This window comes from Zootoca vivipara, chromosome 1 (assembly GCF_963506605.1).
Source record: "Zootoca vivipara chromosome 1, rZooViv1.1, whole genome shotgun sequence".
Classification (NCBI taxonomy): Eukaryota; Metazoa; Chordata; class Lepidosauria; order Squamata; family Lacertidae; genus Zootoca; species Zootoca vivipara.
The window spans coordinates 2,669,025-2,687,895 of record NC_083276.1 but is presented as its reverse complement, the minus strand read 5'-3'; the positions used below and the strand labels follow the sequence as shown (position 1 = coordinate 2,687,895).

Sequence of the window (18,871 nt, the reverse complement as noted above, 5' to 3'; positions counted from 1 at the left end):
CCTCACTCACCTCACAGAGTGTTTGTTGTGGGAGAGGAAGGGAAAGGAGAATGTTGGCTGCTTTGAGAGTCCTTCAGGTAGTGATAAAGCAGGATATCAAATCCAAACTCCTTCCTTCCTTCCTTCCTTCCTTCCTTCCTTCCTTCCTTCCTTCCTTCCTTCCTTCCTTCCTTCCTTCCTTCCTTCCTTCCTTCCTTTACAGTTAACTGAGAATAGCTTTCATGGTGTTTACTGCTTTCTTTCTTTGGTCTGGTGTGTTTGGGGCAGGAAGCTGATAAAAACAGTGTGGACTAGTAACTTGTGAGGCCGATCTAGAGCTGGAAAGGAGTCACAAGGACCACTGGTAGGTAGTTTAAAGCTGTCTCTAAAGATCCTCCGTCCAGTTTACTCCTTCCTTGAAAATCCCAAGGGAGGGACATCCACAACCTCTCTCCTAAGGGCCAGCTTTTAAAATTATTGTTCAATGAAAAGTCGTCACATGAGGCTGTGATTTGCAGTGGAAGACTGGCAATGTGGGGAGACTGCATAAGAAGCCTTTTCCTGTTTGGCTGTTTCCCTGCTCCGATTCCCTTCCCTCCTACCTGCTGTTCCACCTCGCAGGGGTGTGTGTGTCTAGGTCAGGCATAGGCAACCTTGGCTCCCCAGACGTTTTGGAACTACAACTCCCATGATCCCTGACCACTGGGCCTGTTAGCTAGGGATCATGGGAGTTGTAGTTCTAAAACATCTGGAGAGCCAAGGTTGCCTATGCCTGGTCTAGGTGAAGGTCCAGTCAGCCCCTTGCTTTGAAATCGGGGATGTTTGTTGCTTTCCAGGCTGGCTTCAAGCAGAGAAGCTCACCAGGAGCCAGGAAATGAGCTGGGCCAGTGACCTCTGGGTTGTTGGCCCTTCTCCTGACCTCGGCATGCAGTTGATTCACCTCTGGCGATTGCCAGATCAGCTGATCTCCATGATGGGGCTCATACTCATCTGGAGAAGAGAAGGTTAAGGGGGTGATATGATAGCCATGTTCAAATATATGAAAGGATGTCATATAGAGGAGGGAGAAAGGTTGTTTTCTGCTGCTCCAGAGAAGCGGACACGGAGCAATGGATTCAAACGACAAGAAGGAAGATTCCACCTAAACATTAGGAAGAACTTCCTGACAGTAAGAGCTGTTCGGCAGTGGAATTTGCTGCCAAGGAGTGTGGTGGAGTCTCCTTCTTTGGAGGTATTTCAGCAGAGGCTTGACAGGCATATGTCAATAATGCTTTGATGGTGTTTCCTGCTTGGCAGGGGGTTGGACTGGATGGCCCTTGTGGTCTCTTCCAACTCTATGATTCTAGGATTCTATGATTACGCTTACTGAGGCAGCTCCCGCTGCCATAGCTCAGTGGCAGATGATCTGTCTAGCAAGCACAAGGTCCCAGTTTGTAAGCTGGTCTGTGACCGTAAGAATAAATTCAATTCAATTCAAGGTCCCAGATTCAACCCCCATGGGCGAGACCCCTGCCTGAAATTTGAGAGAGCTGCTGCCAGCCCGTGTAGGCAATATAAGGCAGCTTCCTATGTCATTTACTATGGAATAATAGCCACTCACTTTATTTGCTTGCCTCTTTTTTTAAAAAAACAATAACGAGGCACTTGTGAACGAAACCTCTCACAACCATGGTTTTCCCAACTTTATTTCAGAAATCAGAAAATCTGACTTTTTTATTAAAAAAACCTCAGTGGAAGAGCTGCCCATTTCCCCCAGCTGTAGGTGGCACGTTGTTTCGATATTCTGGCTGATTAGATTTCCCAGGAGGGTTACCAATATTTCTGATTTCTTTAAAAATGCAAGCATGAAAGCAATTTATAAAATTATGTGTGGCGTGGAGAAAGTGAGAGAGAATAAGTTTTTCTCCCTCCCTCAAGAGCTCGTAAACATCCAATGTAGCTGAACGTTGGGAGATTCAAGATAGATTAAAAAGTACCTTCTTTGCACAGTATATGATCAAACTGCGGAACTCCCTTCCGCAGGAGGCAGTGATGGCCACTAACCTGGATGGCTTGAAAAGAGGATTAGGCAGATTCATGGAGAAGGAGAGGGCAACTGGTGGTTACTAGCCAGGATGGCCATGCTCTGCCTCTTCCGCTGGAGGCAGCAAGGCTTCTGAATGCCAGTTGCTGGAAGCCAGAGATGCGGTGAGTTTCTCTTGTGCTTGAATCCTGCTTGCAGGTATACGATAACGGGCATCTGGTTAGCCACTGTGAGAACAGGTTGCTGGACAAGATGGGCCCCCTTTGGCCAGATCCAGAGGGCTCTACTTACATCTGATTCTTCAACATCACCTTTGTTGGACTGGTCATGTTGTGCGGATGCCTGATGATCATCTTCCAAAGCAACTACTCTATTCCGAACTTAAAAATGGAAAGCGTGATGCTGGTGGTCAACAAAAGAGGTTTAAAGACTCTCTCAAGGCAAATCTAAAAAAATGTAGTGTAAACACCGACAACTGGGAAACACTGGCCTGCGATCGCTTCAGTTGGAGAACAGCCTTTACCAAAGGTGTCATGGGCTTTGAAGACACTCGAACTCAGGACGCAAGGAAGTAACGTGCTAAGAGGAAGGCACGCTTGGCAAATCCACACCGTGATCAACTCCCGCCCGGAAACCAATGTCTCCACTGTGGAAGGACGTGTGGATCCAGAATTGGCCTCCACAGTCACTTTCAGACTCATTGTTAAAACCGTGTTTTATGGAAGACAATCTTACCCGGCTACGAGTGATCGCCAAAGAAGAAGATTTATGTCTCTATAGGCCTGTGGACAGACTGGCAGAAAAGAGAAAAACCGCAAGCAAGCACACACAAGCACACGGTGCAATCTTTTTCCACTGGGGAGAGGACCACATGGGTGCCCGAGAAGGTGGGTGGTGGTGCCCACAGAGACACCATGCCTGTGATGCCAGCCGCATCCTTCTTTATTCCCTGCCATGCCTCTCTAGGAATCATCCTTGTCATTTCAACCCCTCCATGCACATAGACAGGAGTTATTTTTTCAGGAGGGGGAGGACGGCCCTCCGTCCGGCTCTGTCCAGCAGATTCAGAATGAAACATCTCAACAACAGTTGCTTTCTTTTGACCCCGAGTGCTCAGAGAAATGGCCCAAATCTTCTTTCCAAGTCTGCTTCTAGTTCAGTATGTTTGCTTACTTTCTCGATTTGGAGGGGGCAGATGCCCCCCCCCCTGGCTATGCCCACTTAGCTTCACATTTGCATCCATTCCCCCACCATTGAAGAAGCAAGGGAAATTGCATTCAGGGCGTGTTGCTGGGGGAAGGGAGTATTATTTAACGCTTCCCTCCAACCATGCTCCCAGTGAAAATCAAAATTATATTATGGCATGGCATGGCAGTAAGAGTGTTACTGCTGGGTAGCCTGTGCGAATCCTGAAAGCAAGCTGTTTTCTGCTGGCAGTAGTTTGCGCCCACAAGCAACCTCCCTGCCACACAGTGCCCCCTGGCTGCAGCCTCCAGACCAGCCTCCAGGGTTGCCCCACGCAGAGCACATTGCAGTAATCCAACCTTATGAATGCATGGGCGACTGTGGTCAAGCTACCTCGATCCGGAAGCGGCCAAAGCCGGCCAAAGCCTTTATCTCACCATCGGCTGTCTTTGGCTCCCAGGCCGAGTGGTGCAGGGGGTGCCTTGGGGGGGGGAATCGAGTGGTTGATCATTAGCTCCCGCTGCAGGTCCAGAAGCAGGGACAAAGTTTGTGCCGTTGTTTACTGACTTTTGCAAAAGGTCACGCCGATATGCATGTCCCGGCAGGATGGGGACATACGCAGCTTAGCACAAAGTCGGCGACGGAGCCTGAGAAGAGAGGGAACGGTCTTCCTGGGAGGCAAAAGCCAAGAAGGGGAAGATCTTCCTTGATGATGGTTGGGCCACCCTGGGGCAAGGAAGCCAAAGCAGGACGGAGCAGGGAGTGTCTGCAATGAGATGGACGCGCTGGAAAAATGGAGGGGAGAGGTGTTATTGCAGCGGCGATGGGAGTTTGCCAGCCTGAACTGGGACACCGATCATCTGGCTGGTCCGCTGTCTTCTCCAATGGGTGTTAGAGGTGTGACAGGGGCTGATGGTGGAGACGTCTTCCAAAGGGAACCCCCCCACTTCAGAAGATTTGGGACTGTGCCTGCCTTGGGTCACCAGAGAGGGCCCATAGGATTATGAATCGTAGAGCTGCAAGGGGACCCCAAGGGACATCTGGTCCAACCCCCTGCAATGCAGGAATTGCAGGTTCAGAATCCCTGACAGGTGAAAACCTCCAGTGAACTGAAGGGGGTCTTGTGCTCTCCTGTGAAGCAAAGGTCTCAATTTTTTTCCAGTGCTTTTCTGGGAAACAGCCCAGCAAAGATACTTTCCAGGTAAGCATTGTCTTCACAGAGGCCTGATTGGATGAGATTAACAGCATCGTCCAAATTTGAAGGAAGCCCCAGTGAACCTACTCCCAGGTAGCTGGGTATGTGAGAACAGGATGCTGTGTGATGGACCGTTGGCCCAATCCAGCAGGCTCTTCCTGTACGTTCTTAGGGGATCGGAGCTCTTAGTTTCCAGACGTCAGAAACTATTGTCACAAAACTTGGGGGGGAAGCAACGTTCACCATGACTTGGTTTTTTGATTTAAAAAATTCCTTCAGTAGCACCTTAAAGACCAACTAAGTTTTTATTTTGGTATGAGCTTTCGTGTGCATGCACACTTCTTCAGGTACACTGAAATAGGAGTCCCCAGGCGCTTATGTGGAGAAGGGGTGGGGAGGGGGTGGGGTGGGGAGGGGGTATCACTCAGAAGGGTGGTGGAAGTGGGTGATTGACTGACTGATAGCTGTTGATGACTGAAAACGAGTGCAAATGGTTTTGCATGAAAAAGCAAGGGTGGAGATGGCTGAAGATCGCTTTATCATGTATAATGAGATAAGAATCCTATGTCTCTGTTCAAACCAGGTCCCTCCATGGTTTTGAGCTTGGTGATAAGTTGTAATTCAGCAACTTCTCTTTCCAGTCTATTTCTGAAATTCTTTTGTAGTAAGACAGCTACTTTGAGATCTTGTATAGAATGTCCTGGGAGATTGAAGTGTTCTCCTACTGGTTTCTCTGTCTTGTGGTTCCTGATGTCAGATTTATGTCCATTTATCCTTTGGCGTAGGGTTTGGCCTGTTTGTCCAATATAGAGAGCTGAAGGGCACTGTTGGCATTTGATGGCATACACAATGTTAGAAGATGAGGAATTAAATAGTCCTGAGATGGTATGTTGGATGTTGTTGGGGCCAGTAATGGTGTTGTCCGGGTGTATGTGGCAGCAAAGTTGGCATCTGGGTTTATTGCAGGCTCTGGTACCAGTGTCCATGTTAAGTCTGATGGTTGTATGATTGTGGTTTTTGTGGTTGTATTATTGGTTTTTTGAGTTATGGTTTAAAGGGAAAAGAATACGTGGGATCTGGACCATGCCTGCAGGAGCACAGAGGACACACAGGATGGGACCTTGCCAATTTATGGGCTGTAGATCTTGACTTGACTACTGTTCTTTCCTTCCAGTGAACCAGCAGGGGAGGAGAACGGTGAGGAGAGCTTTGGGTGACCATCGTTTGTCATCTCTGAATAGATCAGGATGGGGGGACCTGCCTGCTGCCTGAGGCCTCCGTCCCCAGCAAATGCTGGGGCCTTCATTAAAGTGTTCATCCTCCTCCTGTTCTGCAGACACGGTAAGGGGCTTGGTGTTTGGGTCATTCGTCAGAGAAAGTTGCAGCTTTGGTGGGCATGGAAAGAAAGGAAGGAAGGAAAGGGAGGGAGGGAGGGAGGGAGGAAAGGAAAGGAAGGGAAGGGAAGGGAAGGGGAAAGGGGTAAAAGGTAAAGGTAAAGGGACCCCTGACCATTAGGTCCAGTCGTGACCAACTCTGGGGTTGCGCGCTCATCTCGCATTATTGGCCGAGGGAGCCGGCGTATAGCTTCCAGGTCATGTGGCAGCTTTGGTGGGCATGGAAAGGAAGGAAGGAAGGAAGGAAAGGGAGGGAGGAAGGAAAGGAAAGGAAAGGAAAGGAAAGGAAAGGAAAGGAAAGGAAAGGAAAGGAAAGGAAAGGAAAGGAAGGGAAGGGAAGGGGAAAGGAAAGGAAAGGGGAAAGGAAAGGAAAGGGGAAAGGAAAGGAAAGGAAAGGAGGGAGGACAGGGCTTGGCTTGGGAGGGCCTCTTTTTTTTAAAAGCATTTTATTAGATTTTCCAATTAAAGCACATATAAAACAATAAACAAAACAAACAAACTTTAAAAAAAATACAACACATACATCATTCTTTTTAACAATTCTTTCCAAATCTCTCCTTCTCAATGCTCTGCCGAGCTTGACTTCCCTCCCTCCCTCCCCTCATTTGGTTTTCTATTCAGTTCTTATCTCGCAGTTCCTTTATACTTCCCATTTAAAGTCAATTTGTAGGATTTATTTCAGTCCTGCAAGTGTCTTTAAACTTCTACAGTTCTTTTCCATATAGTCCACAAATTTACTCCAGTCTCTTTGGAACCTTGCTTCCGGATCCTGCTAGTCAGTCTCGCTAATTCCGCATAGTCTATAATTTTTGTCTGCCACTCTTCAATCGTCGGTAAGGGAGGGCCTCTTTGTAGCAGCAGAGTATGGAAGATGGCTCTTCATCAGAACTTCAAAATCCTCAGTCATATGCATTACAGTTGTAAGCAGGTCTACTTGGACTCAAAGTCTTCTGAGTGGCCCCCTAGTAAGTGTGCGTAGAAATGCTGTCTTGAATGCGCAGCCACTGCAAATGCCAGCGTTGCCTCAACATTTGTCTCGTTCCCCGCTTTTCAACCCCAGAAGTTTGGTGATGCTTAATGGTAAAAGAATATTACTCTCTGCGTGCCCAGAGATCACCCACCCAACCTCAGGCCGAACCACTGCTGTATTTCAATGCTTAAGAACGTTAATAATAAATAAAAAAAATACTCTCCTCATCCTGGAGAGTAGTGACTAGTAGGGTGCCACAGGGTTCTGTCTTGGGCCCAGTCTTATTCAACATCTTTATCAATGACTTGGATGATGGGCTTGAGGGCATCCTGAGCAAGTTTGCAGACGACACCAAATTGGGAGCAGTGGCTAATACCCCAGAGGACAGGATCACACTTCAAAATGACCTTAACAGATTAGACAACTGAGCCAAAGCAAACAAGATGAATTTTAACAAGGAGAAATGTAAAGTACTACACTTGGGCAAAAAAATAATGAAAGGCACAAATACAGGATGGGAGACACCTGGCTTGAGAGCAGTACATGTGAAAAGGATCTAGGAGTCTTGGTAGACCACAGACTTGACATGAGTCAGCAGTGTGATGCAGCAGCTAAAAAAGCCAATGCAATTCTGGGCTGCATCAATAGGAGTATAGCATCTAGATCAAGGGAAGTAATAGTACCACTGTATTCTGCTCTGGTCAGACCTCACCTGGAGTACTGTGTCCAGTTCTGGGCACCACAGTTCAAGAAGGATACTGACAAGCTGGAACATGTCCAGAAGAGGGCAACCAAAATGGTCAAAGGCCTGGAAACGATGCCTTATGAGGAACGGCTTAGGGAGCTGGGTATGTTTAGCCTGGAGAAGAGGTTAAGGGGTGATATGATAGCCATGTTCAAATATACGTATAAAGGGATGTCATATTGTCAAGAATGCTTTGATGGTGTTTCCTGCTCGGCAGGGGGTTGGACTGGATGGCCCTTGTGGTCTCTTCCAACCCTATGATTCTATGTTTCCTGCTTGGCAGGGGGTTGGATTCTATGAAATAAATAAATGATTCTATGAAATTAATTAATTAATTAATTATTATTTATGCCCCACGCATCTGACTGGGTTTCCCCAGCCATTCTGGGCGCCTTCCAGCAAAATATTAAAATACAATAATATTAATATCAGATATTAAAAAAGGGCTGACTTCAGATGTCATTTTGTGTTTCATAGATGTAGAATACAATTCTGTGCCTGAAGAGGTAGAGACTAACCTTAGGGAGGAGATTGTTTTGTTTATTTATTTATTTACACTTTTCAGATTTATACATTTCACTGATCTTACAATCATTTTGACATTTCAAAATTTGATTTCCCCCTCTTTCTGCGGTTCCCTAAAATTTATTTTTTAATATCTTCTGCATATCAAAATAAACTTAATTCGCACACTTATTCCTCTTCTTTAAATACGTACTCCTTTGAAACTTCAGGTTATTACAATAACCCTGCCAATGGTTTTATCCATTTACAATTTATCTGTAAATATCAAGTAAACCATTTCCATTCTTTTATATATAAAAAAGAGTTTGTTATCTTGATTTCTTATTCTTCCGGTAAGTTTTGCCATTCCTGCATATTCCATAAGTTTTTGAATCTACTCTTCCTTTGCTGGGACTTCTGCTTCTTTTCATTCTTGGACAAGTAACATTCTTGTCGCTGTAGTAGCTAGACAGTTTAAGTAGTTCTGTCCCTATAAATCCCAAGAGAAAAGCTTCTGGTTTTTTTTTTAATACAAACTTTATTTTAAACATCCTTTTGATTTCATTTCATTTCATTTCCCAGTGAAATTGGGGAGGCGAATTTTGGCTGGTAGAGTGAAGAAGGTTGTGGTGTGGCACTGATTTTCTTCTCTCCTGTGAGCCAGAGAGCCAGTGTGGGGCATAGCTGCCAAGTACCCCGTTTTCCCCGGGAAACCCCCTGTTTTTTCATACCTTTTCCCGGCGGCCCCCCGTATCACTTCATCTCCCGTTATTCTCCCTTATTCCGCTCCTGCCGGCGGCCATTTTTCCCCTGCTTTGCTCATCTATGGGCACCGAAAATGGCCGGCGCTGAAAACCGTGTCTACGCATGTCCAGAAGTGTGTAGACACGACTTCCGGTGTCGGCGCCGGCCATTTTTGTTGCCCATAGACTGCGGCTGCCAGTCCCGGATTCTGCAGTCCAGGACTTGGCAGGTATGGTGTGGGGTAGTGGTTAAGAGTGGTGGACTCGTAATCTGGTGAACCGGGTTCGCTTCCCTGCTCCTCCACATACAGCTGCTGGGTGACCTTGGGCTAGTCACACTTCTCTGAAGTCTCTCAGCCCCACTCACCTCACAGAGTGTTTGTTGTGGGAGAGGAAGGGAAAGGAGAATGTTAGCCGCTTTGAGACTCCTTCGGGTAGTGATAAAGCGGGATATCAAATCCAAACTCTTCTGTCTTCTTCTCCGCCCCCCCAATTGTGCAGCTGACTCCCACTGCAAGATCTCGCGCTGCAATGCCCAGTATTGGGCCGCCACAGAGAACCTGGACGACTTGGTTGCGACGGCCGCTCGCTGCGATGCTTTGCGCTCCTACTCCAGCTGCACGCGCCGGACGGCCCGCACCTGCCGCGGGAACCTGGCGTACCATTCTGCTGTATATGGCATCGAAGACCTCATGATCCAGAACAATTGCTCCAGGGAGGGGCCCACGTCCCTGCCCCAGCTGCCCCAGCCGCCGCTCGACCCCCAGGGCTTCGCATCCCTGGACATCTGTGACTACGAGAAGAGCTTTGCCCGCAAACACGGGCAGGCCCCCACGTACCAGCACTGCGTTGCCTTCGGGGACCCTCATGTGCGCACCTTCAGGGACCAGTTCCACACCTGCCAGGTGGAGGGTTCCTGGCCACTCCTGGACAACAACTACCTGTTTGTGCAGGCCACCAGCTCTCCCGTCGTTAAAGGGTCAAACGCTACCGCCATCAGCAAGGTAACAACGGATCCTTCGGAAAGCTGCTCACCAGCTTTTGGATTGGCTTGTGCTGGCGGTTCAAGAGGGTACTGTAGTCCCACAATATCTCTGGAGGGCATCATGTTGGGTCCCTAATAATCATAAATATCTGGGTGGCTTCCAACAGAATCTGAAGGCAGCCCTGTATAGGGAAGTCCCCCCCCCCCGTTTGATGTTTTATTGTGTTTTTAATCTCCTGTTGGAAGCCGCCCAAAGTGGCTGGGGAGCCCGGCCAGATGGGCGGAGAATATAATATAATATAATATAATATAATATAATAATATAATATAATATAATAATATACCGTATATTCCGGTGTGTAAGATGACTGGGCGTATAAGACGACCCCCAACTTTTCCAGTTAAAATATAGAGTTTGGGATATACTCGCCGTGTAAGAAATACAACCCGGTGTATAAGACGACCCCCGACTTTTGAGAAGATTTTCCTGGGTTAAAAAGTAGTCTTACACGCAAGTATATAAAAATGTAAAAAGGGCATGTTTGTGTGTCCCAACTTTTCTCCGAAACCGCTGGACCGATTGTGTTAAAATTTGGAGACAACGTTACATGCGAATATGCGAGTGTATGCATAAACTCAGAGTATATATATGTCATACCTGAGACAGGTAAAATTTTTCTGTAAAAAAAATATAGCACCCTCCAGTGGATGTCAAAGTAACAGACGCCATATCCTTTTACAGACACCCCACCCCCCCTCCTCCTCCTCCTCCTCCCTCACCACCACCCACCCCTCCTCCTCCTCCTCACGAGGCCCAGGCCTCTGCCCTCGACGCTGCTACCGGCTCAAGACTCAGGCCGAGTCCCACAACCACCAGGTCCTGTAGCTGCCTCCAGAGCCAGGCTGGGCCCCACAGCTGCCACTGGTGCCGACCCCGCCACCTCCAGAGCCAGGCCAGGCCCCACAGCCGCCGCCTCTGCTGGACCCACTTATGGCACGAGAGGCAGGCCGGCCCCCCAGCCGGACCCCATAGCCACCTCCGCCAACTCTGCCGATGGCATCAGAGGCTGGCCGGGCCCCCAATCTACCACCTCCAATGGCACAGGAACGGCGCAGGGGAGAGGCAGGGATAGGAGACCTCCTCGATGAGGTAGGAGGAGGACAGGGAGGGGGTGGATGGGGAGTACCGGTACTGCTCGAGGCTCGGGGAAACATGGTGACAGTCGGGGGAAACTTCCGCTTTCACTTTCCCTTCCTTTCAATGTCACAGACTCAGCCACAGCAACGCGTGGCCGGGTACAGCTAATATAATATAATATAATATAATATAATATAATATAATATAATATAATAACACAGGACAATAAAAACTTCCAAATACAGGCCTGCCCTCAGATGTCTTCAGAAAGTTGTGTAGATGGGCCGGGTATAAATAAATAAATAAATTATTATTATTGTTGTTGTTGTTGTTGTTGTTGTCATCTGTTGGGAAAGCATTCTACAAGGTAGGCATCACTGCTGAGAAAGCCTTCTGTCTGGTTCCCTGTAACCTCACATCTCCCAGTGAGGGAACCTCCAGAAGGTCCTCAGAGCTGAACCTCGGTGTCTAGATTAAGTGACGGAGGTGGAGACGCTCCTTCAGGTATACTGGGCTGAGGCAGTTTAGGGCTTTAAAAGTCAGCACCAACACTTTGAATTGTGCTCGGAAACGTGCTGGAAACCAATGTAGGTCTTTCAAGACCGGTGTTATGTGGTCCCAGCGGCTGCTCCCAGTCACCAGTCTAGCTGCCACATTCTGGATTAGTTGTAGTTTCTGAGTCACCTTCAAAGGTAGCCCCACATACTTCCACCTTAATTCACAGGCTTGAATCTGATTGGAAATCACCTATAGCAGGAGTGGCTAACCAACGGCCCTACAGCTGTTGCTGAACACCATCTCCCAAACACCCCAACAGCCAGCATAGCCTATGCTCAGGGATGTTGGTAGTTGTGGTCCAGCAACAACTGGAGGACAGCAACTTTCCCACTTCAGGAGCACACGGGAAGCGTGATTTCCCATGCTTCGCAGGTCAAACAGTTGGCACGGGAGCCATTGGAAACTGAAACTCCCATGGGTCCCTGTGACGATGTTGATTACAAGCCCTGCTTCCCCCAGAACAGAATTTGGGCACAGATCTGGTTAAAACTCTGAAGACAAGCCAGTAAATCTGAAGAAGGGAAGGCACTATCTGGGCTAATTCTGGTAACAGAGGGATCTGGAAAAGTGGTGAGCAATTGTGAGGCAAGGATGGGTTTGCACCCAGAAGCCAATCTCTGCCTGCTTTTGCTTCTCCAGTACCTTCCAGTGGACAGCAGTCCTGCTTCCTTCCTCAGAGTAAACAGGTCTTTTAAGGGGGAAGGCTTATAGGGAACAACCCCCCCCCCTCATCAGGGGGGTCAAGTTCCTCCCCAAGCAGTAAGTCAAGCACAGGATCATATTACAAGAGCCAGGAAACAGAAAGGGAGAGCTAAGGCTCTGGCAGCATCAGACAGCCCTTGCTCCAAGGGGAGGGAGAAAGGGAAGGGGAAGAAGGGGCCCACCGTCAGTCGGTCGGAAGGCCATCCCCCCCCCCCCATGCTGGAATTGAGGCAAACGGCTCCCCGTCAGAGAAAGGGGAGGCGCTTCACAGTTCCCAGGCTGTTATGTTGGGCTCGAAACAGAAAGCCAGCATTGCGAGATTCTGACTCAGACTGAGGCAGACGTGTTTTTGGACGCTTTACACTGTAAATAATATGCACCAATAAAAACATCTGGAAGACAAGCAGATGTTGAGGGTCGTTACTCAAGAGTAGCCACAACAACCCCTGGCAGGTCTCGAGGGTCCTCAGATGTCTGGGTTTTCTCTTTTGCTGCACTTTAAGCTTTTAATATCTCTCTTCTTTTCAGCTCACCATCATTTTCAAGAACATGAAGGAGTGCATCGACGAGAAGGTCTACCAAGCGGAAATAGACAACCTGCCAGCGTCTTTCGTGGATGGCTCAGTGAATGGCGGAGCGAGGCCTGGGGGGAGCAGCCTGATCATCTATGAGCGCATGCCAGGGCGGCATGTGGAGATCCGAGCAGCGCACGTTGGCACCACAATTGCCGTGCGCCAGGCGGGCAGGCAGCTCTCCTTCTCCATCCGGGCGGCCGAGGAGGTGGCTCTCTCCTTCACGGACGAGCAAGATTTGCAGCTCTGCGTGGGAGGTTGCCCGCCCAGCCAGCGCATCTCTCGAAGCAAGGGCGACGGCAGCGGTGCCCTCGAGAAGGCCCGTCTGCTGTGCAAGGAGAAGCTGCCCATTGAGGATGTCTACTTCCAGGCTTGTGTCTTTGACGTGGCGACTTCGGGTGATGCCAGCTTCATTCTGGCTGCCCACGGGGCGCTGGAAGACGGCAAAGCGTACCACCCGGACATCAATAAACTCCACATCTTCCATACAGACAGGGCCGTGCACCCCTGCAGCTCGCCTCTCCTCGTTTTCATGTCAGTCATTTTAGCCTGTCACACGCACTTTTATTGGTGACTATTTCTATTCTGTAATGGCAAGGGATCGGCAGATGTGGCTGGCTTCTCGTAAAGCCAGGGCCTTAAAAGAATTGAGGGATGGGCTCCCCCAGCTCATGTTGGAATATTGGTGCCCCTGGAAAAGCTCTCCTGCTAGTGTTTGCTACCCTCTTGGTGTCATGTAGGCCACCTCCTTAAGGCTTGGGTGCTTCTTGGCATCCTCTGGAGCATCTGTTGCCACTGGGATTCATGGGAATTGTACTTTCCCATGGATCCCAGAATTTAAAAAATTGGCACAGGATGCATGGGAAACTTCGGTTCCCATGCATCCTGGTAAAAATGGAAATAATGAGCCCTGCTCCCCTGGAAACAAAATGTGGGCACATCACTGGTTGAAACGCAGAAGACACCAAGGCTGAAGACAAACAAGCGTGGAGTAGCAACTGATAAGTTTCAGGAAATGGGCTGAAACAATGAAAGTTGGACTCTCAGAGCATGTAACTTTTTTTCAGGGAGAGGATGGGTTGGGAGAAACAGAGCAACAGGTGCTGGGCATCCTCAGGTAACCTTAGCAACCATGGCAATCTACCAAACACTGTAAGTTGCCATTCCTTAGAAACACTCCCCCGCCCCCCCCAAATATTATGGGTTATTTAATTCCTTCTGAAAACTGGTGATCCAAAGCATGGGCGTACCCAGGATCAAAACTAGGGGGGGGGCAAGGGGAGGGGCCAAGGCACGGAAGGGGAGGGGCCACAAAGTGGGCGGGAACAGCGAACTCGCGCTCCGCCGGGCTGTGCCCCTCCCTAGAAGCAGGGCTGGTGGGCGGAGGCGGAGCCCAGCCCAGCGGAGCGCGAGTTCAGCGTTCCCGCCCGCCGCGCCGCGCTCTCTGGTTCCCCGCCGCGCTTGGCCTTGCCAGAGGGCGCGACGGGGAGCTGGAGGGAGGGCGCAGCGCGGCGGGCGGGAACGGCGAACTCGCGCTCCGCCGGGCTGTGCCCCTCCCTAGCAGCAGGGCTGGTGGGCGGAGGCGGAGCCCAGCCCAGCGGAGCGCGAGTTCAGCGTTCCTGCCCGCCGCGCCGCACTCTCTGGTTCCCCGCCGCGCTTGGCCTTGCCAGAGGGCGCGACGGGGAGCTGGAGGGAGGGCGCAGCGCGGTGCGGCGGGAATGCCGAACTCGCGCTCCGCCGGGCTGTGCTCCGCCTCTGCCCACCAGCTCTGCTTCTAGAGTAGGGCAGCTGCCCTAACTTGCCGCATGGTGGGTACGCCCTTGATCCAAAGTTTGCTATGCAAATCTCTCTCTCACAAATGCTGGTCAACCCCAGCAAGCATAGCCAATGGGATCTGGAGGGCTAGAAGTATTCCCTGCCCCGCTTCCAGGGATACTTTGATGCCATAACTTGGAAGGTGTGCGAACCCTAAACTCATCAAGTCCCAAATGAATCCTGCTGTTTCCCCAAAGTCTCTCCGTTTGCTTTCAGGCCAATCCGTTTTCTGCCGCTTTTCATGATGCGGAATCTGGAGAGGGAGGTTTGAATGATGCTTCTTCGAAGCACTTGCACTGAGATGGTTCCGGTAAGGTTGGAGAGACGGCACTTCTTAAGAGAGCTGGGAGAATCTTATGGTTGACCTAAGGAATGTAAATGAAAAAGTTCACATATTTAATATATTAAAGTTGACGATGTTTCGTTTGATAGTTGTATTGCTTAGTGGCCACCCTTTCCCAAGGAGGCTGTTTGTGCGAGCCACACGGAACGCTTGCTGTGGAGCAGCGCTTTAGTAACTGGTTTTCCAGTAACTGGTTTTCACTGCTGTCTGAGACCCCATTTAAACCACCCATTTAAAGCCCCATGATACCACTTCAAGCAGCCATGGCTTCTCCCAGAGAATCGTGGGAAGTGTAGTTTGTTAAGATTGCGGAGAGGAGTTTTGAGACCTTCCTATTTCCCCTAGCAGAGCTACAGTTCCCCGAGTGGTTTAACCACCAATCTTTCTCCATCGGTTACTCTGGGAATTGTAGCACTGGGAGGGGGCTAGGGGGTTGCCTAACAATTCCCAGCACGCTTAGCAAACTACAGCTCCCAGAATTATTTGGGGGCAGTCGTGTTATGATGCTTTCGATGGATGGTGCGAATGGGGCATAAACCTCTGGAGGCTGGAAATGGCTGCTACAGCTTAAAGCTGTAGTAACCTCCCAGGCACTGAAAGTGGGGAATCCTACATTTCTCAGCGCCAGAAAGGAAAACAGAGAGCAATGGGAAATGGAGGAGAGTCTGTGATGATGAACCAAGACTCTGTTCTCCCCCTCCATGTCTCTGCCTCAGAAACCCGACTTGGTTCCTGTCACTGCCAGCTTCTGAACTCCGTATTGTTCTGCAAAGGGTTTGACGTTAAAATAATTTAATTCTGACGGCCTCGTCTCTCGTCGTGCTTTATTATTTATTTTACAGATTCATAAACTGCTTCACAGCCAGGAGCCATCAAAGTGGCATACGGTAAGATAAAATGAGATAAAGCACAAAAGATACAGACTCTAAAAACAAAATAATTTCTACAGTTCTGCCATTACTATCTCATAAAACGACCGGGCCGCACTTTTCGGGGAAAGAAGAGCGTGGAGGAAGGGGGGAGAGGGGAAAGTTTTCCCCCTCCTCTTGTTTTTCTTTTTCTTTTGATTATGTATTTTGCATTTTTATATTGTGATTTTGATGTTGAGCTTATGCCTGTTGTCTTTGTCCATGGAGTTTTCTTGGCAGGGATACTGGAGTGGCTTGCCAGTTCCTTCTCCAGGTGGATCACGTTTAGTCAAAACTCTCCACTATGACCTGCCCATCTTGGGTGGCCCTGCATGGCATAGCTCATAGCTTCTCTGAGTTATTCAAGCCCCTTCGCCACGACAAGGCATTGATCCATGAAGGGGTGAGAGGCAGTGAGAGATTTTACTTTCTTGGGCTCCTTGATCCCTGCAGATGGTGACAGCAGTCACAAAATTAAAAGACGCCTGCTTCTTGGGAGAAAAGCAATGACAAACCTAGACAGCATCTTAAAAAGCAGAGACATCACCATGCCTACAAAGGTCCGTATAGTTAAAGCTATGGTTTTCCCAGTAGTGATGTATGGAAGTGAGAGCTGGACCATGAAGAAGGCTGATCACCGAAGAATTGATGCTTTTGAATTATGGTGCTGGAGGAGACTCTTGAGAGTCCCATGGACTGCTCACTGGAAGGACAGATCATGAAGCTGAGGCTCCAATACTTTGGCCACCTCATGAGAAGAGACGAATCATTGGAAAAGACCCTGATGTTGGGAAAGATGGAGGGCACTAGGAGAAGGGGACGACAGAGGACGAGATGGTTGGACAGTGTTCTCGAAGCTACAAACATGAGTTTGACCAAACTGCGGGAGGCAGTGGAAGACAGGAGTGCCTGGCGTGCTATGGTCCATGGGGTCAAGAAGAGTCGGACACGACTAAACGACTAAACAACAACAACAACACTGTGATTTTATCTTGTGAACTGCCCTAAGACCTGCAGGTATACTACTACTACTACTACTACTACTACTACTACTACTACTACGCGACACCAGAACTTGTGGGAATCCAATGAAGCTGAATGTTGAAGGATTTGGGACTGGGAAATGAATGGACTTCTTCATATTGTTAAACTGTGGAACTCCCTCCCACAGGATGGCTTTAAAAGAGGATTAGACAAAGTCTTGGAGGAGGAGAGGGCTATGCTCTGCCTCCACTGTTTACGCCTTCATTGCATTCCTATCCTCCCAGGAGTTCAAGGTGGCACAGCTGGTTCTCCTGTTCCTCAGTTAATACCCTACAACAACCCTGCAAGGTAGGTTAGGCTGTGCGGATGACTGGTTATCGTCCTCCAAAGCAACTATTCCAAACTTTAAAATGGAAAGCGTAATGCTGGTGGTCAGCAAAAGAGGTTTAAAGATTCTCTCAAGGCAAATCTTTAAAAATGTACCGTAGTATAAACACCAAACATTGGGAAACACTGGCTTGCGAGTGTTCCAGTTGGAGAACAGCCTTGTGTCATGGGCTTTGAAGACACTCAAACTCAGGACGCAAGGGAGAAATGTGCTAAGAGGAAGGCACGCTTGACAAACCCTTACCGTGATCAACTCCTGCCCAGAAACCAATGTCTCCACTGTGGAAGGATGTGTGGATCCAGAATTGGCTCTAACAATCACTTACGGACTCAGTGTTAAAACTGTGTTTATGAAAGACAATCTTACTCGGCTACGAGGGATTGCCAAAGAAGAAGAAGTTAATACAACAACCCTGCGAGGTAGGTTAGGCTGAGAGGCAGTGACTGGCTCAAGATCACCCAGCGAGCTGCATGGGTGAGTTGGGATTCGAACCCTGGTCTCTCCCATGTTCCAGTTTGACACTGTAACCACAACACCAAATTGGAGGCAGCAATACTTCTGAATGCCAATTGCTGGCATCCCCCAGGAGCTGAATTTGCTGCAAGATTGAAGGCTTGTGTATTCGCTCTTTCTCCCCTTTGTGTGTTTGCGTGTGCGTGTTTTATATTACAGTACTATTATTTCCAGCCCTCTCCCGTTCTAACTCGGTTGACAGATTAATTTCTGACTTTGTTAAATCCAGAGAAATGAGACGTCTCCACCACCAGGTGACCTTTGCTGAACAAATGTAGCAGCTTGAGAGGGCAATTTAGAAGCCCTGTTCAAACACGATATTTGGATATGATCAAGGCCTTCCGTGTGAAATTACAGATTTAACGCTCCCCTTGCTGCTAAATGGAATTCAGAGAAAAATATCTCGCGCTGCGTTAGGGAGCTGCTCTGACAAGTGTCACCGGACATTTGTAATTACCCTGTCCCCGCCTCCATTTTGTGATCTGTTTTTGTACCGTATTTTGGGAGACAAAATGCATGGAGCTGGGGTCGGAAGGGGGGGGGCTTTGTGGTGTTTCTGGGGAACCATAGATAATGTTGCAGCCGGGATGAAGAATGTTAAGGCATGACGTAGAATTTCTGTCTGGTTCCTTGTCAGTGTCAGAAACGCCAGAATGCAGAATAAGGCACATAAGGAGGGTTCTGGCAAGGACCGTGAAATGGGTTGAGTAAGTTATATTTCAAGGACTGTGGCTGGATGAGAGATTGCTTGGAGGTTGAACAGCTAAGGTGGATATATAGAATCATAGAGTTGGAAGAGACCACAAGGGCCATCCAGTCCAACCCCCTGCCAAGCAGGAAACACCATCAAAGCATTCTTGACAGATGGCTGTCAAGCCTCTGCTTAAAGACCTCCAAAGAAGGAGACTCCACCACACTCCTTGACAGCAAGTTCCACTGTCGAACAGCTCTTACTGTCAGGAAGTTCTTCCTAATGTTTAGGTGGAATCTTCTTTCTTGTAGTTTGAATCCATTGCTCCGTGTCCGCTTCTCTGGAGCAGCAGAAAACAACCTTTCTCCCTCCTCTATATGACATCCTTTTATATATTGGAACATGGCTATCATATCACCCCTTAACCTTCTCTTCTCCAGGCTAAACATACCCAGCTCCCTAAGCCGTTCCTCATAAGGCATCGTTTCCAGGCCTTTGACCATTTTGGTTGCCCTCTTCTGGACATGTTCCAGCTT

At 48.8% G+C, this 18,871-nt stretch overlaps 1 protein-coding gene across 1 annotated transcript; it reads left to right on the top strand.

The window, feature by feature from the left end:
- Positions 1-3,773: 3,773 nt before the first annotated feature.
- LOC118097477 (hemojuvelin-like) lies at positions 3,774-13,860 on the top strand. The gene is made up of 4 exons (XM_035140354.2): positions 3,774-4,388; positions 5,557-5,723; positions 9,240-9,742; positions 12,650-13,860. Exons 2-4 carry the CDS (start codon positions 5,630-5,632, stop codon positions 13,265-13,267), a joined length of 1,215 nt encoding a protein of 404 aa, XP_034996245.2. The 5' UTR covers positions 3,774-4,388; positions 5,557-5,629; the 3' UTR covers positions 13,268-13,860.
- The last annotated feature ends 5,011 nt before the right edge of the window (positions 13,861-18,871 follow it).